The sequence below is a fragment of the Aquarana catesbeiana genome, linkage group LG02, assembly GCF_042186555.1.
Source record: "Aquarana catesbeiana isolate 2022-GZ linkage group LG02, ASM4218655v1, whole genome shotgun sequence".
In the NCBI taxonomy this organism is placed as follows: domain Eukaryota; kingdom Metazoa; phylum Chordata; class Amphibia; order Anura; family Ranidae; genus Aquarana; species Aquarana catesbeiana.
Window position 1 is genome coordinate 563416290 of NC_133325.1, and position 25390 is coordinate 563441679.

General features: G+C 41.4%; 1 protein-coding gene across 2 annotated transcripts in view; it reads left to right on the plus strand.

Moving 5' to 3' along the window:
• Window positions 1-25390, plus strand: part of ACACA (acetyl-CoA carboxylase alpha) — a 571750-nt gene that overhangs the window by 11784 nt on the left and 534576 nt on the right. For both annotated transcript variants that reach the window (XM_073616063.1, XM_073616061.1), the window contains exons 2-5: window positions 10688-10931; window positions 17613-17745; window positions 23880-24018; window positions 24758-24867. In XM_073616063.1, coding sequence (XP_073472164.1) covers window positions 10705-10931; window positions 17613-17745; window positions 23880-24018; window positions 24758-24867 — 609 coding nt within the window. In that variant the 5' untranslated portion in view covers window positions 10688-10704. The remainder of the gene's footprint in view (window positions 1-10687; window positions 10932-17612; window positions 17746-23879; window positions 24019-24757; window positions 24868-25390) is intronic.

Sequence of the window (25390 nt, forward strand, 5' to 3'; positions counted from 1 at the left end):
TGCGCTATAACCCTGATAGGGGGCACCACTAAGAATATATACAAAGAGCGCAGCGCTGGATTTGAGTATACAGTGAAAAATATTCAAGCAGTAAAATTATTTTGTTCAAATAAAAATGTGCATATTAATCTTCAAAAAATGTCCATAAAATACAAAATTATAAGTGATTAAACGTCCGTGAGGTACATGAAACACCAATCTGGATATCTGACTTCCACCGCTGTGAGACCCGTCACCAGAAAGATTGAAGGCTTACCGGACCGCCTCTTTAAAAAGGCATGAATCAATCACCAACATGGATGCTGTCCCTCTCCTGGCTGGATCCTGCTGTGAAGCACTAGATGGTTAATCCCAAATCAGTCAACCGTGAAGGAGCGCCAATCCCAGTAGCATAAATATCCAAAGAAAAAAAGGGGGAGAAATGCTCCAATGGTGTAGTAAATTATTGGTTCCTTTATTAAAAAGCCATGAAGGCGTTTAACAATACAAAAATCCTTGCAAGGAGTGATAAAACAATTCGGATAGAAAATGAAAGTCCGCGCATGCGCAGTCCGTGCGTACGTGTCTACCCTACGGCCGTTTCGTCAGAAATGACATCATCAGGGGCACGCCTACACGTCCGCGCATGCGCTTTAAGTACCCGAGCGGCGAAGCGAAGACACTCAGCCATTGGTTGTCTAATTACTGAAGTTTGGAGACAGCTGAAGCATCACCACTAGTGTTGATACTAATATGCTTCCATGAATCTTATCCGATGCCATCTTGTGGACAATTTGGATAATGCTCCAAGTTTAAATTAGATCTGGTATTTTAAGCCTATTTAAATAGAAAAAATATAGAAAAAATATAAAAAGGAAAGGCTGAAGGACAATTCGCATCCCCCCTCGAGCAAAAACATTTCTTATTATAATTTCTATCGTTAAAACTAAAAAAGTCCCGGTGTTATCAAGGCTTAATATAACTAAACAAAAATTAAAAATTTAAATTTAAAATTAAAATTTAAAACATCAAGGAAACGTAATGTAACAAGCCAGAAATGTAGTCGTATCACACAAATTATTTTACTAGAAGCTGAAACATTTTAAATGAGAAAAGTCATCCAAACATAAGATGATAGCCCCTACATAGGAGAAACTTGGTACAAGCTAAATGACCCAATAGCAAAAAAATGTAAGGTCATTTCTTGTATAAAGAAGATAATGTTAGCCAAAGAATGTGGAGGGGACATCTAAACCAAGAGGGGGCGGGGAGGGGGAGGAGTTAAGGGCTTATTAGCTATTGTTAACAAAGCAATTAATGTCCCACTCCACATTCAAGCCTGTAGGGACATGACAACCCAATTTATATATCCAGTTAGTCTCACTTCTGGAAATACTACGTTTACCGTTACTCCCTCGCCAATGAGGTATGTATTTTTCAAGGGCTAGAAACGTGGTCCCCGTTCTAGCCCTTGAAAAATACATACCTCATTGGCGAGGGAGTAACGGTAAACGTAGTATTTCCAGAAGTGAGACTAACTGGATATATAAATTGGGTTGTCATGTCCCTACAGGCTTGAATGTGGAGTGGGACATTAATTGCTTTGTTAACAATAGCTAATAAGCCCTTAACTCCTCCCCCTCCCCGCCCCCTCTTGGTTTAGATGTCCCCTCCACATTCTTTGGCTAACATTATCTTCTTTATACAAGAAATGACCTTACATTTTTTTGCTATTGGGTCATTTAGCTTGTACCAAGTTTCTCCTATGTAGGGGCTATCATCTTATGTTTGGATGACTTTTCTCATTTAAAATGTTTCAGCTTCTAGTAAAATAATTTGTGTGATATGACTACATTTCTGGCTTGTTACATTACGTTTCCTTGATGTTTTAAATTTTAAATTTAATTTTTAATTTTTGTTTAGTTATATTAAGCCTTGATAACACCGGGACTTTTTTAGTTTTAACGATAGAAATTATAATAAGAAATGTTTTTTGCTCGAGGGGGGATGCGAATTGTCCTTCAGCCTTTCCTTTTTATATTTTTTCTATATTTTTTCTATTTAAATAGGCTTAAAATACCAGATCTAATTTAAACTTGGAGCATTATCCAAATTGTCCACAAGATGGCATCGGATAAGATTCATGGAAGCATATTAGTATCAACACTAGTGGTGATGCTTCAGCTGTCTCCAAACTTCAGTAATTAGACAACCAATGGCTGAGTGTCTTCGCTTCGCCGCTCGGGTACTTAAAGCGCATGCGCGGACGTGTAGGCGTGCCCCTGATGATGTCATTTCTGACGAAACGGCCGTAGGGTAGACACGTACGCACGGACTGCGCATGCGCGGACTTTCATTTTCTATCGGAATTGTTTTATCACTCCTTGCAAGGATTTTTGTATTGTTAAACGCCTTCATGGCTTTTTAATAAAGGAACCAATAATTTACTACACCATTGGAGCATTTCTCCCCCTTTTTTTCTTTGGATATTTATGCTACTGGGATTGGCGCTCCTTCACGGTTGACTGATTTGGGATCAACCATCTAGTGCTTCACAGCAGGATCCAGCCAGGAGAGGGACAGCATCCATGTTGGTGATTGATTCATGCCTTTTTAAAGAGGCGGTCCGGTAAGCCTTCAATCTTTCTGGTGACGGGTCTCACAGCGGTGGAAGTCAGATATCCAGATTGGTGTTTCATGTACCTCACGGACGTTTAATCACTTATAATTTTGTATTTTATGGACATTTTTTGAAGATTAATATGCACATTTTTATTTGAACAAAATAATTTTACTGCTTGAATATTTTTCACTGTATACTCAAATCCAGCGCTGCGCTCTTTGTATATATTCTTAGTACACCTAGGTAGACTTATAGACTGGTGCCGTCATTACGCCGTCAAGCTCTGGGTGCAAATGGAACAGGACCAAACGGATGTAGCATTGCAAGGAGCTCCCTGGTGTTACGACACCCTACCGTCTGATATAAAGTTGCATTCCCTAATAGGACCCACCGTCCACATATGCTCACATCTTTTTACGTAGGCTTCCCTCTTTACTACAGACTCTCCATTATTGCCAATCCTTGGGAATCCTGCAGTTTATCCCGGGCCTTAGAGACCAGACTTTTCGAACCCTACACCAAACTGATCGCTATCAAGCATCCCATTTTCTGACAGTGGAACAATGACCCTCCATTGCATCATTAATGGAGGCCACAGGCCCCTTCCGCCTGACAATATTGAAGTGCCCTGCAATGTATAATTTTTTTCGTTCCTTCCCAAATCCATAGGGGTTTGGTCGACACTTAACCACCTTTGAGGAATATTGCTCAGATGAAGGGATATTCCCACAAGTGCTTTCGAAAATGTACAACCTATTGATCACCCCTCAGTAACAGCCATGCCTGTCTGGTATGAGGAAGTGAGAAGCAGAGCTAAACCGCACGTTCACACCAGGCCAACAACAAAATATTATTTGATTCTCGTTAAAATTGTCCACCTGTACCAAAATACAGGAAACCAATTTAAAAATTCTGATGAGGTGGTATCGTACCCCTTAGATGTTACATAAATTCTACCCCAACGTTGACCGATGTTGGAGGTGTCAGAATGAGTAAGGAACGATGTTACACATCTTCTGGTCATGCCCTAACATAACACGCTTCTGTAAGGAAGTTTGGAAAACTGTTCAAAGATTTACTGAATACGAGATTCCTGATGATTCAGCCTTTTTCCTGCTCCATGCTTCGTCCATCCCAGGGAAAAGATTATATGCCACCTGCCAAACGCTACCAAGTCTTGCACCCCCCTCAAATAGAAAAACCCGCAGCCTCCAATTATCTGTTGCTGGCTTCACAAAGTAGAAGAAATAAATAAGATGGAGGATCTAATACTTTCAGGGCAGCACAAACCTGAAAAGTACTCCAAGCTTTGGAGGCTATGGAATGTTTGTCTTCTCTGATGAGGCAATAGCTATGTTTGGTTCATGACCATCAGATGGCTAAAATATGCTAACTACCTTGGTTGATGTTAATCTCCTCTACTCCAGGATTTATAAAAAAAAATGTCCCCCTCCCTGCTTCGAGTCTCTTCCAGCTTCTTCTATTTTCTTCCCTTTAATCTCTTCTTATTACATAAATGGAAAAGGATGTAGGCAGCTCCATATTTCATGTTCAGTGGTTCATTGATTGGAATTTAGAATTAAGTGCTATTCTCTACCTGAACTGAATTCTGATGGTGTTATGTGTATCTTGCTTTGACTTCATGGTTCGATATGTTACATGCAATTTACTGAAATGTATTATTGATTGTACATTATTGATGTAATACCTTGGAACTACCTCCCGTGGTTTCAATAAAATATTTGAAAAAGAAAAATCTCCATTGGTGACGCTTAAAATTTTTTTTTTGCAGGTTACCTGTTTAGAGTTACATAGGAGGTGGTTTGAACACCGTTTACATATGCGGCATGACTTTTATATGCGAGCACAGAGGGATGGGGTTCTTTAAATTTATTTATTTTTTCTTATTTATTTTACTTATATTTTTTATTTTTACAGTGTCCCTTTTTTGTTTATTTTTTTTTAATCACTTGTAATGTAGACATCAATTGTAATAGAAATAAGCATGACAGGTCCTCTTTATCTCTAATTTACCTTTTTGAAAGCAAAAGAAAAAAAGTATTTTTGACACTTTATGACTTAAAAAAAATAATTTCTTGAAGCCCAAGAACTGGAAGTGACATCAGAGGTCACTCTGATCCTCCAAGGGCATAGAGCCGAGTGGGGGCCATCTTTCCCTCACTCGACTTTCTGCCTATCCATCAGACGGATTGGATCGCTTTCGGGTTTACTGACGGTTCTGGTAAACCCAGAAACGACCGGAAAGCAGTGGGAGGGGCACCTATCCCGCTGCCTCTAAAAGTGATCCTGCGACGAATCCGCTGTCGGGATCACTTTTAGCAGATGCCGAATCGCCCACAAAAAAATAAAAATGTTCTGGGGAGTTATGGCAGCTAGCTGATACCATAAAACCGGCATTAAACAGCAAAGTAATAACATGTGTATATATTAGGGGTGCAACGGATCGTCACCGATCTGTGATCCAAACGGGTCAACCTGTTCGGATCGGCACATCATGTGATCTGCGGAGCGCTCCGCTGCCTCGGCCATAGGAAAGGTCGCGGCTTCGGCCTAGCTCCGGAGCGGCGGCCGCTGTCTTGTCAGGAAGTGACGTTTTGTCGCCGCCATCTTACTACACCCCACACTCCTGCACAGTAATGATAGAGTGAGAAGGGGGCAAGTGGACATCTTGTTACACCCACCGGAGTTTTAGATTTCACAGTTATTTTCAACACAAAACGGAGCTTACAGTATATGCTTAAATACAGTATTTGTAAATCCGACGGACTGTTTAGATGTTAAATTTTAAAAGCGGCAGCAAGACTGCTGACCTTACATGGTGACAGAACACCTCTGATTTTCACATTTAACTAATTAATGCAAACCTAAATGGACCCAGGGCATTGAATTAGGTGAAAAAAATTAACACAAAAAGCATTAAGAGACAGACAAAAGGTGTGCCTCATGTTCCAGAGGGTATGAAGTACGTAATCTGTGTTGCACCAATACCATAAAAAAGGGGTACATAGCACCATACCTCCCAATGACAAACAGGACCACTTCCTCACACCCAAAGTGAGGGAATTAAAAAGAAAGCAAAAAAGGGAGGGAGAGTGGGATTATGGGATTGGGAGTGAAGAAGAATAGTAAGATGAGGACTCAGAAAAAAGAAGGGTAGGTAGGGCAGGGTAGAGTGGAAAGAAAGAAGGGACACAGAACAAAGGACTCCAACACTCAAGCGTCTTATACCTCCACACTCCCTACAGAAGCAGCCCTTCTAAATTTTTGTCACTCGTCTAGCTACATATGGGATAACTATATTACTCCATCTGTTCTGCTTCTTCCCTTTGTGTGATGGTCCTGTGTATTTGCTTGAAATTTCTGAGTGGCCATAAACTTTCAAAGCACTCCTAAGGCCCCGTTCACACTTGAGCGTTTGAGACCCCAGGCAGAATCGCCACGATTCTTAATGAAAACAGAAACGCAGACTTAGCACTTATTGAGCCACCTTGAAGAATGAGGTATGCGCTCTTAGACCATTCACCATGTAGGGTGCTGTTACCGTAACTAAAAGCGTACGTCACAAACAAAAATTCTGGTGTATAGCACCAGGAAAGAGTTACCTATGGAGTTACCATGATTCTGCCCGCGCTCCCAAAACACTCTGCTCAAATGACAAATCACACTACGCCTGTTCAGATGCCTTTTATTTTTTAGTGGCACCAAAATGTGGTGGGATTCTGCCGTGATTGTTGCACAATAAATCGCACTGAAATAGTGGCAAACTCCATCGTGTAAAGCCTGTTGCTTCTCTTGATGTAGGTTTCTACAATTGCACTGCATTTTACATATTACATCACAGAAACCTGACATTTTAACAGGGGTGTGAAGACTTTTTATATCTACTGTAGCTGAGGTCAGATTCCCTTACAGCCCCCCCCCCCCAATTCCCGTAAAGACACATATAGCTACATCAAGACACCTGGTCATTCATTTGATAACTGATATGCTTTGGAGACCTTTTTTACATCCACCTATTTAATTTCATACCGCTAATGGAGTTTAGTATCAACAGATTCCTGCTTTATAAGCATGGAGTTTAAAAACATTTTGTTCCCACTTAATCCATATTTTGTGCGGAATGAGCAAGTCTGTTGTAATCATTTTGCATCATACTTTGGCAGATTGTTGTGCATGACATGCAGCCATTTGCAAAATGTTGCAACTGTTTCACCCAAAGTATGGGCTCCTTAAAATTAAACAAACACTGAAGTAACATTTGTCCTGTATGTCAAAAGATCTAATGTCTGGCATTTTTTCTAACCAGTTGCAGAAGCACTTTATGGATCTGGCAGTCTGTGCTGCTGAATCCTAAGCCTTTTTTTTTTTTTTTTTTTTTTTTGCTATTGTAGCAATAACTCACGGTGGAGCTGCTGATTTAAAGCGGGCTGTTACCATAACCTTTTTTACCTGTAATTTCACCAGTACCAGACTTAGAGTCCACGTTGAGCTTATCATCTGACAACGTAGGCACCAGTCACTTTAGTACTTTTCCAATGCTTTAATGGGAGATAACTGGAAGAAGTAGCAGGAAAGAGGTAGAAGAAGAGTTGCAGGGAAGTTCAAATACCTTTTCTTGGTGTAGCACTAAGGAATTATAATCTCAAGGATGAATGTATCTTCAGTTCAGGATTAAATCTTTGCTCGCCCGGATAGGTCTCTCTCACTAATCTAGCAGCTGGAGTGTAGCACGAACAAAAAGTCTCTGCCACAGACTTGGGTAGAACAAAACTGTATGATCCTCTACCACAGGACGCAGTAGTTTTAGATGAACAGCAACACAGTACCAGAACCTTTAAGCCGACCTGGCAGTACTATGTGGTAGGTTAACTTAAGATGCGTCCTCCAATTGAGTCACCAGGCCCCACTCCAGACCAGCACTCCGCATGATCCTTCCAAGACGGGTCCTCCCCTGGATTCTTCTCAGTTGTCCAGCTTCTTCCCGCAGGACAGACAGCACAGGACCATCTCTGCAGTAGTTATAGTAGGCCCCAGACAGGTTTCTGGGCCGACCCACACGCTGCAGCAACACATGTCCTCCAGCCCGGAGGACCACGAGGTAGGACTCCTAGCACATACCTGACGGCCAGGAGGGCCAGCAGGTGGAAAGAAAGAGACCAAGAAAAATGGCGTCTGTCCCTTAAATACCTCTTCCCAGAATGCACCGCCGGGGACAACCTCTGCCGAGTTACTTCAGAGAAAGAAAAGCACTCATATACTTCAGCCTGTTGCTTTCCAACACCGGCCTACGGTGACAACGACACCCGCAGGCACAATGTGGAACTGCGCGCAACACAGCCAAACTGGAACAGAGGCTAACTTAATAATAGATTGAATCTGAACTATGATCAGAATAGATGACCCACTAAATTTACATATAAGCGGTAGATTGAAAAAAATCTGCCAGCTCTACACTATTAAAATTTTGGATTGTTTTATCCACAGCTTGCGTGTTAAAGGTCAGAATATGTATATATGTTACATATGAATATATATGAATATGAATATATGTTCAGTTATGGGTGGATTCCAACAGGGCAAATTGTCCTCAGGCTTCTTATAGTTGGTAGCTTGCAGGGTAGCAGAAAGATCTCACTGTCAGAACTCCCTATGTATGTTAAAAGCCATCAGGTTATGTTGATGTTTACGTGCCTGCGTAGTAAAATAATTCTGTAAAAAAAAAAAAATACACAAAAGTCATGTTAGATTCATTTTCACAGTGGACTGTCAGTAGATAATAACATAAAAGAACAAGATACAGTTAGTTCCCACCTTTCCATAAGGACATCACTACTTCTCCCATATATTTATGGTCAAACAATATTCTTTCAGCATTCTGTGTGTTTAACATCAATGTCAATATGTGACCCAATAACTACATATTGGTCACATACTGTATATGACAATCTATTTTATTAAAGAAGTTCCCACTTTGAAATATGTATTTACTACAACAGGAGTGCCCAACCTGGGAGGGGAGACCTCTGATGTGGCCCACGACCTCCTGCTCTGTGATGGTGGGTCGGCACGCCCAGATCGTGGGTTTCTGACCTGGCATCCCAGAGCATCAGTGTTCTGATTGGAGCCGGCGCTAGAGGAAGCACAGCTGCGGAGGGAGCAGAGCCGCATAAGAAGATGCTCTAAAGCCTCGGCTCCTGTCACAGGCGGAGTGATCCCAATTGTACTCCGGCTGGGACAGCAACAGCCAGCAATAACTGTAGCAAGGGAGATTCCTGAATGGAAGATTGTTATTAAAGGCCAGTTTATATTCTAAAATCACTGTGTATATATGGCCATATCTCTTCTCCGGTGGTTACTTGGCTTCTTTTAAACTGCAGGTTACCTGCACTAAACCATAGACTTCTGTTATCACCTGTGAGTTTGGTGCACTTTCTGAAAACGCATCAAAACTGGTGAGAGGGCTGGGTTCATGTCCGCTCTGCATATGCAAAGTGGAAATGGACCTGTCATCTGCCCGCTTCGCTCATTGTGGACCGCGACTGGTTAACAAGTCGCTTAAAAAGGAACTGCAATCTGCTCACATAAATTGTAATAAAAAAAAAAAGGCAACATTAGGCCGCGAATTTCAAGCATTGTGCACGAATGCGCTGCCCCTGCCGGATGCCTTCAGGACAGGTGCCGTTGGCCCCCCAAACGCATGTCGTAAATGCAGCTGCATGGTACCGCCTGCACTGCTTTATGCACATTCCAACGCGTTTGGCAGCCCTTTGACATCAGCTGACTGTCAATACCGGAACACATAGGACTGCAATTGTTCCAGTGTGAAGCGATCCTGGAGATATTTTTTTTTTTATGCCACGTGCAGTCAGGTGCATTTTTAAATGCATATGCAAGAAAGATGAATGTACTTTAATAAGCCTAGTTTACATCATTGTGATGCCTTCACGTGCGTTTTAAGCACTTCAATACCGGGCACTTTTACCCCCTTCCTGCCCAGGCCAATTTTCAGCACTTTGAAGGACAATTGCGCAGTCATGCAACACTGTACCCAAACTAAATTTTTTATAATGTATTTATTTATTTATTTATTTTAGACAGTGCTTTTATTTAGTGGTATTTAACCACTTCAGCTTCCGGAAGGTTTACCCCCCCCCCTTCATGACCAGGCCATTCTTAGCGAATTTTTGTACTTTTTTTTTTCCACATATAGAGCTTTCTTATGGTGGCATTTGATCACCTCTGCGCTTTTTAATTTTTGCGCTATGAATAAAAAAGGCTGATAATTTCGAAAAAAACACAAAACATTTTTTACTTTCTGCTATAAAACATACTAAATAAAAAAAATGTCCCTTGCGGAGAAGGGGTTACCATCAGGGGCGATTAAAGGGTTAAAGAGGAACTGCAGTCTGCTCACATAATTTGTAATAAAAACATCTTTGCCATTCTGAAGCTTCCCTCCAACCACTTTGCATATTATTTTATATATACTGTGATCCTGTACTTGCCAAATATGCTGCAGAAATCTCTCTGCACTAAGTCTGGCTGCATCCATTTTAACTGCGGGCAGCTGAAGCTGCTGCCTGTTCACTTCCTGGATTTACACAGACACACAGAGGCACACCTCCAGCTCTGCAGCTCTCATTGGCCCTCTTACGACTCATCCCCTCCCTTCCTATTAAATTCTCACGAGAGTGAGAGAGAGAGCTGTGCATGATGTCTTAAGCCTAGGCTAATGACCAGACAAGAACCAGGAAATGGGCTGTATAAGGTATTTGCTGGCAGAAAAAAATTTTTTACTATCCAAAGTTAAAACAACAAGCACAGAAGATTTCATAGATTCAAAGTTGAAAAAATGACTGAAGTTCCGCTTTAAGTGGCTTTCAAATGGTTGAGCACCCCTGTACTACAACATAGAAACCTATTCAGTGTGCTAAAAACCAATAAAAAGTATTGAAAGGCAGTTTAATTTAATAGAAGATATGTGTTCTGTAATTACATTAACACTGGTTTCTTTTTACAACATTGGACATCTCTATTTAAAGTGATGTATTTGTTTTTTTATAGCCACCCCCCAAAGAAAAATGGATGAACCACCACTTCCATCCAAGTTGCTGGACTTGAATAATCATTCTCGTTTCATCATTGGCTCAGTGTCAGAAGACAACTCTGAGGATGAATTTAGTTCCTTGGTTAAAGTGGACATTCTAGAAGATAGAGACAGATCTTCTTCTCCAGGTTCTATATCTTCAGACACTCTTTCTGACATAGGAATATCCTCCTATCAAGATAGTTCCGCTTTGCAAATGAGGTGGGTTTTTAATAAATCTTGCCTTTTAAATATTAAGCACATAACAAACAGATTATGTAGGCATTATGAAAAGCTCAAAACAATGGGAAATTTTTTTTTTTTATCAAAGAGATATTGTTCATCAACGTCCTACATAAAGTGGACCTGAACTATAAGGCGCCTTTCACACGGACGGCTATTCTGCTGCAGTTAAAAGCATGTTTTTTTTCCTGTGGAGTTCAAGACTCCAGGCACTGTGATCAGCTGCATTTGCACAGTGCGATTAGCACATAGGGTGGGGGGCAAGGATCTGGGGGCCCCCCTTATTAAAGGGGGCTCCCGGATTCCAATAAGCCCTCCGCCCGCAGACCCCCCGACAACCAATGGCCAGGGTTGTCGGGAAGAGGCCCTTGTCCTCATCAACATGGGGACAAGGTGCTTTGGGGTGGGGGGGCCCACAGGGCGCCTCCCTCCCCCAAAGCACCCACCCCCCATGTTGAGGGCATGCGGCCTGGTACGGCTCAGGAGGGGGCACTCTCTCGTCCCCACCCCCTTTCCTGACCGACTGGGCTGCTTGCTCGGATGAGGGTCTGGTATGGATTTTGGGGGGGACCCCATGCCGTTTTTTCGGCGTTGGGGCTCCTCTTAAAAGCCATATCAGACCGAAGGGCCTGGTATGCCCCTGGGGGGGGAACTCGCGCCATTTTTTATTTAAAATTTGGCATGGAGTTCTCCCTCAAGATTCATACCAAACAGCGTTGGGCATTGGCGGGGATACGAGTCGGATCCCCGTGCTTGTCGCTCATTGGGAAAGGAAAAATCATTTTTCCTTTCCCGATGAGCAGCTCGGCGCTGTTATCCGCAGCTGACACAGTGCACTGTGATTACCTGCGGTTATGTGCGGATAGCTGCGCTAAATCGCTCCTGGACGCAGTCAATTCTATTTTTTTCTATCCGCACAGAACCGCATGTATCTAATTCGCAGCTAAACGCAGTGTGTGAATGGGGCCATAGGAAAGCATTGTGTGCTTTTAGCGGCGGTAGAAAATTAGAAAATCCGCAGCTAAAAGCACCATTCTATCCGTCCGTGTGAAAGGGGCCTAAAGATTTCATTGTTATAGGGAACGTTTAGAAATGTTAATTGTGCATGCTTTGTGGCATGTGAGTGTGCCTAGGCACTCATGTGCCTACAGACTCATCGCTGTATATCTTCATTGTGATATATTAGTCATTGCTGTCTTTGACTACTAGTTTTAGGAGATTTTGGACAGAGATTTGGTGTACTGCTCATTGTCTTCCTTAGCCTCTGACATGAGGTGGCAAACCCTGCCTCTATCATGATGGCCACCTCCACACAAGGCATGGTAAGTCAGTAATATGGAGAATATAATCTGAAGGGAGACCGCAGGCAGTACCTGTGTCTAGTTCTTTACCTTCTATCTAACTTTTTTGGGCGCTGCTTCCAGAGTTCAGGTCCTCTTTAATGTAAACTTTGATAAGCGTAACCACATTTTTTTTCTGGAGTCAGCATGCATACTGTCACACAGCTGCCTTATCAGATCCCTTATGATGTTAATAAAATTAAGTGTACCTGAAGCATTAACACTTAAAATGTTGTTCCGCATGTCAAATAATGTTAATCCTTTTTTTTCCCCCAGTTTTTACAATTAAATCAAAATGTTGATCAGCTATGTGTACATTCAGAGGCACTTCCTTTAGTGCACACTTGCAAATTGGACTACAAGCAGTGATGCTACGGCAAAGTCTGCTGGCACTTAAGCCTAGTACAAACTAGTCGTTTTTTTTTTCGTGCTGCCTGGGCTGAACAAAAAAAAACCTGACCTCTCATGTTGTAGCCGCTGTACTAACTATTATTATTATTATACAGGATTTATATAGCGCCAACAGTTTGCACAGTGCTTAACTACCCAATGTTAGTACAGTGATCTCCCCTACTGTTCTATTTTGTTCTGACAAGGCCCCCCCCCACCAGAATACTCTGGTATGTGCTCTCAGCCATTGGCTGAAAACGCTGATCGGGAGCCGATCTCCTTTTTTTTTATTTTCCCGGTTATGCCCCTATGACAGAAGTCGGATGAATGGCTAACTTCTGTCGGACCAACTGCAGTACACACGGGCTGAATGTCGGCCGGTTTCTATTGAACCGTGCGATGCCGCCCGACATATGGCCTGTGTGTACTAGGCTTTAGGCCAGCCATAACGGTTCGATTTTAAACTGTATGTGGGCAGGCTGAATGTATAAAGTTGAACGATTGACCAACTTGGGTACAACCAGCCTGTTGGATTATTGCTGCTAGCAATAATCACTGTTTTCTCCCAGCGGGGACGGCTTCCCCCGCCCACTCCTGCACCCCCGCCGGGAGCAGACAATTGCTCGGCAGGAGGGATTCCCCTGTCAGCACTGTCTGGGTTGAATCGTGCAAATTTCTGTGCAGGAAAGATATTTGCACCGTCTATGACCTGCCTTAGTGCTGCAGCTATTGCTGCAAAATGAATGCACTGCTTCAGTGGAGTGTGTGCATGCCTAAAAGAAGTTCTTACATAGCGTTTACTGGCGGTATTACAAAAACAGATGTCCCTATTGGGTGATTCCCCCTCACCAACTGTTTAGTGATAACTGCAACATTTTTTTAAATTCATTGGTCACTGGGACAAATAAAGTGTTAATCTCCTCAGGAGGGGGTCACATAGAGCAATAAAGCCTCACAGGGGTTCTAACTCTTATTTATTTAATCTATCCAAAACTTTTTTTTTTTAAGAAAAGTTTTGCTGTTCAGATTTACCGTAGGCCTATTGCACATGGGGGTTTCTAGTCATGCAGCATTTTTATGTATTTATAGCTGACAGATCTGATCATTTGCATAAAGATCTATAATGAAGAAAATGTTTTGTTTTAGTGCAGTAATTTATATGTGTATGTGTGTGTATTTATACACTAGTGCATATGAGTGTATATGCAGAAATTGAAACACTGGCAGATAGAAGAGATTACAGAAAAATTATCTATTTTTTTTTTTTTTCGTCTCCTGTTTGCATTTTAATCGTGGATTCAAAAACCATGAAAAATGGTTTGGACTTCTAAATGCAAACTGGGGGGGGGGGCCTTGGCAGGGAAAAGTTTTTTTAAACCTTCACCTTTTTTTAGCTTAACACATTGAGCACAATAAAAATAAACATTCCCCAGTAAATGATTCGTTAAAAACCTTACCCCAGCACAACTTTCAATGCTACTGGATCCTGCTCTCAGTGCTGCTTCCTTGAACATCTGGTCTTCCCAGGAAAGAGTTAAAGTGTTGTTTAACCTAAAAAAATAAATAAAGATCCTGTTCCTTTAAAGCATGTTATACAGCATAGTGCTTATGCTGTGTCATTTGGCCCCCTGTAAAACCTGAAATACCTGGCTGATCATGCCTGGTTCTGCCCTCCCCTTTGTAAACTGACCACAGTTTATCACGGCTGAGCCCTGACACCGTGGTCAGTTTACGTGCCTCCGTCATCCACTGTGTCTCCTGTCCCTCCTCTGTTCTCCCCTCCATTCTCTCCCCTCTCCCTTCCCTGCCTGTCAGCTTTGTGTCTTTGCCGGCTCCCTCCACTTCTGCTTCTTAAATTGGGGTTAAATTGACATTATCCTCTCGGTTGATGCATGTAATGTCCCCCAGTGATTGTGCTTTTTATAAAAAATGCAGCTATATACCTGTTTACAGAGTGCAGATCGGCTCTCGCACGACCCAAGGTGTGAACCTTCAGTGTGAACCTTCAGTGTGTAGCTTCACCCTCAACTCCCACAATACTCGTCGATCCAGCGACGTGCACAAGAGCAGAAGCTCTCCCGGGTCTCTGCCTCCTAGGGAGAGAGTGGGGGAGTAGGGTCGAGCCACACTCTGTTTGTCTTATGGACACACAGAGGCAGTTTGGGAGCGAGAATGCAGGTGTGCCCCCAGAGCAAGTGTTTGCAGGAAATCCCAAATAAAAAATAATATAATAAATAATAAAATGCTCTCCTTCTCAGCATTGTGCTATAATAGCTGCGGCAAGCAAGATGCAGTTCACCCATTTCCTTGTTGGACGTTGTCCAGCATCATCCAGCTTTTTCCACCCCAGCTTAATAGTACCTGGCTCATTCCTTTCATTCATTGGGTTTCAGTTCTCTCAAACTTGGAGGCTCAGCATCACATGTGGTCCTTGCCTAGGGCAGTCTACATGTAAATGCAGCCTGCCTAGAAAGTCTCACTTCGCCAGACTTCCACCCATTAAGGTATTTTTATATTGTTTGGGCAGTACAGTGGCTAAGTGGTTAGCACTTCTGCCTAACAGCACTAGGGTCATCAGTATGAATGCCAACTACGGCACGACTTGCCTGTAGTTTTTGCATGTTCTCCCTGTGCATGTGTGGGTTTCCTCCGGGGTACTTCAGTTTCCTCACACACTCCAAAGACATGCTGGTAGGTTATTGGCCCTAGTATGTTTATGTATGACTGTGAGTTAGGGACCTTATATTGTAAGCTCCTTGAGGACAGGGACTTATGTGAATGTACAATATATATACTGTGTATGTATAAAGCGCTGTATAAATTGACAACGCTATATAAGCAAGCACCTGTAATAAAATAAATATATAAATTTGTATAACTCCTCCCAGAAGTCAGCCCACTGCTTACATCATGTCTGAGGGCTCTTGAGGGAGGTACTGAGGCAGGGTACTGTGATGTTTTCAAGAAGCTATGTACAGTACTCTCCTTGACCAACCCACTAGCCATTTTCTGCTTGCATTGCATAGAGTCTAAAATAGGATATATGATGAAAGCAAACAGGTTTTATTAAATAGTTTCACTAACATTTTGATGAGGGGAAAAAAGAACAATAAATAGCAAATATAAGTGGATTAAACTTCAGCTTTAAGCATCGATCTTCACTTGCACACTAGAAATCTAGGAGAAAGTGGGCATGTCATCATTGTAAAACATGTTTGAGCCACCAGGGCTAGAGAATGAATTGTTTAGAGAAACTTACAGAAGGTACAGCATGTGGCGTACCTTCCTACTCTAGTGATGTTCATTTATAATCCATTGAGCAGACAGACAGGGATGTGATGATGCTAACTTTATAAGGTAGAGTATACGATGCATGAGTGTGTCAATCAGAAAATGGATTGAACAGAATGATGCATTTTTTTGACATAATAACCATATATGTATGAAGGAGGTTCATTTTTTTAAATAGAAGTTAGGTTATAAAGTACAAAAAGGTACAACAGAGATCCCCCTGGAGATAAGTGTCACAAAAAATATGAATATTGCATGTAGTTGGTACTTTGAGATTATGGCCTAATGCACGTGGGCGTAAAACAACGCTTTGAGAGGTGGCCTTTTTTTTTTTTTTTTTTTTTTTTTAATGTATCGAAATGCTGCTGCATGTTAGATAATGTGCCCATGCACATGCAAGCATTTAAACAAGTATTTGCTTACTGTGTTCAGAGACGTAAAAAGAAAAAAGTCCCCCCCGTAAGTATTTTTGCACTTTTTACTTGTAAGCGTGCAAAGAAGCATATGAATGCATTGTAGTGGCTAGAATAAATGAATACCTAGCCAATAGTATGTGCTTACGCATAAATGCCATACGCACATAATTAGGGGCCAAAACAAGCATTTTTTTTTTTTAAGCTGGATTTTTCTGCTGGCCCCTAGCAGAAAGATCCAGTGTACACTGGAGGGTAGTGTGCATGAGGCCTACTATGATGGTACAAAACTGACCAGTGTTTGGAAATCTTCCCTAGATCTGAAACATTACCTAATTGTGCATTGACTGATTGACAGCGGACTATGTTGCAGTACTGTAACACTGAATCAAATTGCAGAATGAACAAACAGCATTGCAATGTAAAATAGATTTTTTTTTTTTGTTTTTTTTTTAATGGGGCAGAAGTCTGAAGCAGGAAAAATAGTCTACACTTATGTAAGGATTCAAGTGACTAGAATGGGGTTTTAAAAAAAAACATTTATCTTGCATAGAAGAGCATTTGGCCTTTACCAAAAGGAGGGCACTTAACTCCCCCCAATTGCAATTTTCTTTTTCTTTTGTGTGTGTTCATATATTTTTTATTTTCCTGCCCTGCTCCCACCACCATATTGGCCTAGGCCAGAATGGCGTATCCCTTGTCCTGCAGTCTCCTGTGATACTTGTCACATATCCCAGGAATTTACAGGACCAAGGACACAGAACAGCCTGGCAGGTGGGCCAGAAGTCAGAAGCTGGCTGCCTGAACCCAGAAGAGGCAGCTGGCTAAAGATGACCAAGATGGCGGCACAGGACCAAGACTGTGTCACCTGAATAGCAGATCTAACAGTCAATACCTCTAACAGCCATTGTGGAAGAGTTTAAAAACAAAAACAGGACCAATATGTGTCAAACTCTGCTCCTCCTCTGCATGGCACAGCTAAATAGGTCTGATTTGGGAAGAAAACTTTTGACCCCATGATGTCAATTCATCATGGAGTCATCAACTGGAGCTTCCACTATTCTGCTGTGTGTTTTCAGTCCGTATGATATAACGTTTACATTTTTTTTCAGTAACTTTAGCGCCTTCTCATTTAATAAATATATTATTATACCTTTTCATTAGCTGAGGAACTGTTATTTTTTTTTCTATTTATGCTTACTTTCTGTTTTCATTTTTATCTACAGGCCTAGCATGTCCGGGTTACACCTGGTCAAGCAAGGTCGGGAACGGAAAAAGATTGATTTACAAAGAGATTTTACAGTCGCTTCCCCTGCAGAATTCGTTACTCGCTTTGGAGGAAATAAAGTGATTGAAAAGGTATATTTGATTTGCCATAGTGTTCCTTTTTTTTAGATAATGTTGCCATCAGCCACACCATTTACAAGCTAGACTAAAATTTTGGTTTGGGAAACTATGCAATTTTCATTTATTTATTGCCTTTACCAACTAGGACTAACAGTATAGCACCAGTGGACATATTCGTTTAAGGAGATATTTCTAGTATCCAGGTCCTCCTCTGCTAAGTCCATGATTTTATTTCAATAATTTATTTTAAATACCATCTTCTAAATTAGTAACCTGAGACATGACAAGTATAGATTATACAGGATTTATATAGCGCCAACAGTTTGCGCAGAGCTTTACAACATGAGGGCAGACAGTACAGTGTAAATACAATTAGATACAGGAGGAATTAGAGGGCTCTGCTCGTTAGAGCTTATAATATAGGAGGGATGGTCAAGTGACACAAAAGATAATAACTGTGGGGAATGATCTGATGGAGAAAATAAAAGTACAGTTGTTAGGTGAAGGCAGGATAGGCTTCTCTGAAGAGGTGGGTTTCCAGGGATTGTCTAAAAGCAAACAGATTAGGAGATAATCGGACAGATTGGGGTGGGGAGTTCCATAGGATGGGTGAGGCTCAGGAAAAGTCCTGGAGGTGAGCATGGGAGGAGGTGTCACTAGGGCCACGTACCTGATGTGAGACCGAAGTAGTGGGGAGGCCTCCCTTGCACCTCAGGTCCTTAAATCCTCTGGAGATGGAGACAGAGACTTGGTGGGGACACTGAGTGGCAGGGTGCCAAGGGTGCGGAACACCGTGCAAGCCTTAGTCCGGGATCCAAGCCAAGATCAAGTCCAGTTGAGCAACGAAGCAAAAAAGGGTTAATAAGAAGAAGATTGGTCGAGATCCAAGCCTGGGTCAGTTCCAATCTGGCAGCTGAGTACAAAAGGGGCAAAGAAGTAGAATGGTTAAGGTACAAATCCGAGGTCAAAGGCACGCAGCAATCAAGAGTAGTCAAACAGGTTTCCAGGTCACAACCGGTTCCGACAGATCACACACTAGCACAGGAACAAGGGGGGGATTGATGATAATCCAGCAATTTGGCAGTGTCTGGGCTGGGCTTATATAGCAAAGTTTGAGGTCACTTCCTGTGCGCCTCTTGGGCATGTTCCTGCCTTTTTCCATCAGGTTGGTGTCACTTCATGTGCGAGTCCTGGGCATTTTCCTGTACTTTTCCATCAAGTCTTCTGCGCAGGTGCAGGTTGGCGCCCTGAGGCGTCTTTGGCGCATGCTCAGTTGGCACAGATCTCCTCTTGCGGCAACGCACCATTGGTGCATGCGTAGTAAGCCGTGGACTCTTACAGGAGGTGACGAGGGAGCTACAGAGCAGGAGGTCTTCGGAGGAGCAAAGGTTGGTATTTAGAGGAAAACATAACCCCTCAATGTTGGGTGGATAAAACGTGTAACACCATATAAATAATTGTTAGAAAATGGATATATGTGCTAAAAATGGTCAAAGCATGTGCAGAATACCTAAATTGCAAAAGTTGTTATCACAAAATAAAATTGGTAAATAAAACACCAAGCATTAACAAAGGTGAATGATCAATCAGGTGTATATATAAAAAATACAAAAAATATGTATGTGTGCAATGAAAGATATGAGTGGGTATACCTAAAAAAGAGGGCAAAACACCGTGTTGCCTACTGGAAATAAATATGTGTGCTAGTGAAGCTGAATCGTGTTGAAAAAATATATGTGAAAAAATGTAAGAATATATATAAAAAATGTGAAAATATATATAAAAAGAAAGAACAATCGGGATGTAGTGTGCAGACAATCTGAGTGCACAAAAAAACGAAAAGGTGAAAAAACCAAAAAGAAAATGAGAGTCCAAGCAACCAGATCAATTATTTCAAAAAATATATAAAAAATTATATCCGTGAATAAAAAACAGTTCTTATGCAGCCAGCTGATATATCTTCAAAGGTTGCGGATAGGTCTGTCCCAATGAGTATATGCTGTCCCGTGTGGAGTCCCCTCTAGTGCCCCCACTCACCAGAGTGCCCAACCCCTGCAGGGGTAATGAGCATGTAGATGATCCGATGATCCAAGCGGTTGGTGTCCCCTTCACCACCTAATTTCCACCTGTGTCACCCGATCGCTTTCAAAAGGCATCCATCCGGAACAATTACCATGTGCAGGGAGAAGAGAAGAGCCTCATAGTGTGATTCCGAATATATGTTTATTAAACTCAAGTAAACAACAAAATGAAATGAACAAAATAAAAAGCTCAGAGGTTAAAAACAAATGGCACTATGCCGGCTGGCTCCACATGAGAAGCCGCAGACAGTGCAATGTGAGCGGGTTGCACTGTCTGCGGCTTCTCATGTGGAGCCAGCCGGCATAGTGCCATTTGTTTTTAACCTCTGAGCTTTTTATTTTATTTTGTTCATTTCTTTTTGTTGTTTACTTGAGTTTAATAAACATATATTCGGAATCACACTATGAGGCTCTTCTCTTCTCCCTGCACATGGTAATTGTTCCGGATGGATGCCTTTTGAAAGCGATCGGGTGACACAGGTGGAAATTAGGTGGTGAAGGGGACACCAACCGCTTGGATCATCGGATCATCTACATGCTCATTACCCCTGCAGGGGTTGGGCACTCTGGTGAGTGGGGGCACTAGAGGGGACTCCACAGGGGACAGCATATACTCATTGGGACAGACCTATCCGCAACCTTTGAAGATATATCAGCTGGCTGCATAAGAACTGTTTTTTATTCACGGATATAATTTTTTATATATTTTTTGAAATAATTGATCTGGTTGCTTGGACTCTCATTTTCTTTTTGGTTTTTTCACCTTTTCGTTTTTTTGTGCACTCAGATTGTCTGCACACTACATGCCGATTGTTCTTTCTTTTTATATATATTTTCACATTTTTTATATATACTCTTACATTTTTTCACATATATTTTTTCAACACGATTCAGCTTCACTAGCACACATATTTATTTCCAGTGGGCAACACGGTGTTTTGCCCTCTTTTTTAGGTATACCCACTCATATCTTTCATTGCACACATACATATTTTTTGTATTTTTTATATATACACCTGATTGATCATTCACCTTTGTTAATGCTTGGTGTTTTATTTACCAATTTTATTTTGTGATAACAACTTTTGCAATTTAGGTATTCTGCACATGCTTTGACCATTTTTAGCACATATATCCATTTTCTAACAATTATTTATATTGTGTTACACGTTTTATCCACCCAACATTGAGGGGTTATGTTTTCCTTTTGTTAGCAGTTTGTATAGTTTATTGATTTATTCATTATCATTCTCTATCAGTGAACAGCGCCAATCCCCTATTTCTTTAGACTACACAATTATTGGATTGCACCATTGGTGCTTTCTCTTTTAGGGGGGCTGCAGTTCGGTTATAAGCCCGTCCTAAGCGCGGAACACCATTATATACATTGGTATTTAGAGACCAGGTTAGTGATGTAACTGGGAGAAGAGTTGTAGATGGCTTTGTAGGAAGTTGTTAGTGTTATTGACAGAGAGGGGTAGCCGACACAGAGCGCTTGGTAAGGTGGATGAGCCTGGCAGCAACATTCATAATGGACTGAAGGGGAGATACCCAGATGGCAAGTAATTGTGCTGCAAGTTTAAAAATGACTTGCTAAGCTATTGCTAGACTTGCCAGGCTTCACAAGTTTGTTGCACAATTGCAGCAAGTCCGCATTGCATGATTCCAGATAAACTTTCTTTGCAAACATTCTGCAAGTCTACTGCAAGTTCTGGTTCAGTTAGGTTGTGTAAGAGTTATCCCATCACTGTGGCTGAAATTTCATCATTGCTCCCTGCTTGTGTGTAAGGTTTTTCTTTAATTGGTGCTGGGGCAGCCATAGAATCACTTTGAGAGTGGTGTGCAGAGAGGTGAGTGGTAACCATGAGATCTGATATGTAGTTCAGGGAGGTAGAAATCAAAGAGTGGCTAACCCTAATATCCCATTGGTGTAGCACAGTATGCTGAGATTTAGCAGAAAACGTGTGTATTTAACGAAAGGTGGAAATAGAAACCTCAAAGACCCGTTGCAAGAAACCTGGTAGTTCCACCACTGTATAGAGGACTACAAATCCCAGCAATACAGTAACAATGCAGAATACCACCAGCTATAGGGGGTGTATATAGAGAGAAATGCATTGTATATAGAGAGGTGACTGTATTGTGTTGTAAAGAGCTCCATGTACTGTACTGTATACAGAGAGATCCATTCATTGTGCTGGATACAGAGAGACCCATGCATTGTGCTGTATACAGAGAGACCCATGCATTGTACTGTATACAGAGAGACCCATGCATTGTACTGTATACAGAGAGACCCCTTTCATGGGAAAGAGGAAAAAGTGTATACTTTTGTCACTATCTATACTGGGTTCACCTCACTCTACAAGGGTCTTGGGTCACATGACCTTTCTGGTCTAGGCATGCCTTATATCCCTGACAGTAAAGCAGAGAGATGAGTGGAGTGTTCCCCCACTACTGGTTTCTCTATTGTGCTGTATTCGGCTTGGTCTATAAATGGCTAGATTTGCCTCCTATATTGTGTGCAATGTCTACCATTTCCCTCTTACATTCTTTTGAAGTCTTCTGTAGCTTTATTCCTGGCTGGTTATTCTCTGCAATCTCTGTATTATTGCATCTGTTGCCCCTCTATCTGAAAACACAACAATTACCATCATGGGATGCTCTGTGTATTTGTGTACATGTAATAATAAAAAAATGGTGCGCTAATTCAAGGTATTAGGTTAATAGCAGTGGGTTCACTATCACCAGACTATGGGATTATAGATTTTCTCTGCTTCCTTATATTTTCTTGCCAAAAACTGAGACTTGCATAACTCTAGCTGCAGACTTGCGGGGCTCTAGCTGTAGGCTCACCACTGCAACTTTGCTCTTGCTAGAGACTTGCCATGCAAATTTGCTACAAATCGGAAAAGTGTCAACTTGTGCAGCAAGTTAACAGGACTTACAATTCAATACTGCCACACATTTGTGACAAGATATTATTGCTATTTGGGTAGCCTATGTAAAGGTAATCCAATGAGAAGGGAGTTGCAGTAGTCGAAGGGGGAGACATGACCAGAGAGTGAACTAGGAGCTTTGTGGTGTCCTTGGTTAGGAAGGGGCATATTTTGGAGATGTTACGGAAGTTGAAGCGGCTAGATTTGGACAGTGATTAGATGTGGGGCTGAAAGGATAGTTCAGAGTCCAGGATTACACCTAGAACCTTGACATGCGGGGATGGGCTGTCGATCTTGACAGAGAGATCAGGGGAAGGGGCACGTAGGGGAGGATTTTGGCTTTACGGTTTCCAGCTTACCTACTGAAATTATTTCTTCATACCTCAGAAAATGAGAAAATGTAAAAACTGGAAAACTTTAAAGCCCATTTCCTCGAGCCACGGTCAGAATACTAAAGTAAAGAAACACTTCAGGAACACCACACCCATCTCAAATAAAGGCTAAGTTCACCTTTTGAAACCTGTTATATGTTCCACCTAAATTTAAGGTGTAACATGTTGCAGCTCCTGCCATCAGTTCCCACTCACATCAGCTTGGTGTAACAGCAAGACTGGGTCATTCACTCACAATTTCCAGTGAATGTATGAACTTCAACTACCGTCAGCCACAGCGGCTGACGGCTTGATGTGCTAAGTGAACTTGAGGACGCTCATGAGCGCTCTCGTACTTCATTCACAAGCCCTACAGTGTTCAAAAGACAGCCTGTTTGAATATACGGGCAGAAAGCTGCAGGGCTTGTCAACAGAAGCCTGATAGTGCACTTGATCACGGGTAAAATGTTTTCCAGGCTCCTGCAGGAAAAAATAATAAATGCACATTTTTTTCCCCGCAAAAATATGTGTGTTTTATTGTGTTTTTTTTTTTTTTTTGTTTTTTGTTTTTTATGCTGAACTTATCCTTTAACTTCACCCTATCTAATTCCAACTGGTTGGGTAAATAAAACCAATTGGAGGTGAACTTCTTTATTGGCTAATCTTGTGGAGCGTGTTTCCCTTCACTGTTTTGATATCATAGGGGTTTATGATAGGATGCGCCTAAGTGTAATATTTTATTTCTTTTGTAACAGGTACTTATAGCTAATAATGGAATAGCAGCAGTAAAATGCATGCGTTCAATCAGACGATGGTCCTACGAGATGTTCCGAAATGAAAGGGCAATACGATTTGTTGTCATGGTGACACCTGAGGACCTGAAAGCAAATGCAGGTCAGTGGTATTTGCTAATATCCTATGGTTTTATTTGAATGGGATTTCTGGGAAAAAAATGGAAATCCCCTATTGGAGTGTGGTTTGTCTGTGCAGTAGTATAGAGGAGTACCCACTTTCCATAACTGTATCTGCTCCAACTGGGAATCATTGTGTTTTAGGCTTCGGATATAGTATCAGATATGTATTTGCAAATCAAGAAAACCTGAAAGCCTGCAAAGACTGGGGCTAATGAATCACCATTAAATAATCAGATCACATGATCAATAAAATGTACACATTGATGAATTCATTACACAATAATATCTTGATCATGTGATTTATGAGTGATTCACTTGGGCATTGAATTAATTACTTTGAACGTTTCTTAGCTTTAGTGCAGTCACATTTCTATGTTCGTTTGCACCTTGGCATTCTATTGGCCTATTTAGACTGCAGCTGGGTAGTGTATTTAGTAGTAAGATGCTGGTCCATTTGGCGCAGGTGTTTTTGATTATTAAAAAGACTGGGGCTAGCAACTAGCTTTAACTGGAAATTCTTTTACCACACTAGATCTGCTTTTTAACAAATTTTAAACAATATTCTTCTTTACATACATTTAGAGAAACATATGCCGATTTAATATAAATACCAAAAATGCATGGTTCTCTTTGTACAATATGATTTTCTTTCAGAACAAACTTCTGTGACTAATAGCGTTCTTTAAATTTTAGATTTTTTTTTTTCTTTTTTTATACAGAGTATATCAAGATGGCTGATCACTATGTACCTGTACCCGGAGGACCAAACAACAATAACTATGCAAATGTAGAGCTTATTCTTGATATCGCTAAAAGGATCCCTGTACAGGTAATAAAGCCTTTCTTTAGAAGGATTCTAAATAATACGATTGTGATTTGTCAGCCTTGGTATTCTTATCATTTCTGCTAATGGAGCCAAATGAAATGAAAATCTTCACATACAGGACTTCATTTTTTTTCATCCAGCCATTTGTGTTGTGTACCTGTCCAGCCCTCTCCCTTTTGTTAGTAGTTGGAGTACCCTCGCTTGTGATGAGGGAGAGAGATCCTGAAACACTTCTTGCTACCTTTCACATACAAAAGGCCTAATGTAAAAAATAGTTGGCACTAATACATTTCTCAGATCCACTTGTCAGATGTGATTGTTGATAAAGGTGGCAAAAAGAGAAGTTACATAGCTGAGGTTTTGGGAAGCATACCCAGACCCGGGATCACACCAGTGCGATTTTGAGATGCAACTTGAGTCGCACAAAATCGCATGACAGTGAAAGTCACATTGTTTTCTTTTACAAAAGGTTTTTATTGATAACCATAGCAATTTCACAGTTTAACAGTGTAGAGAATGCATCATG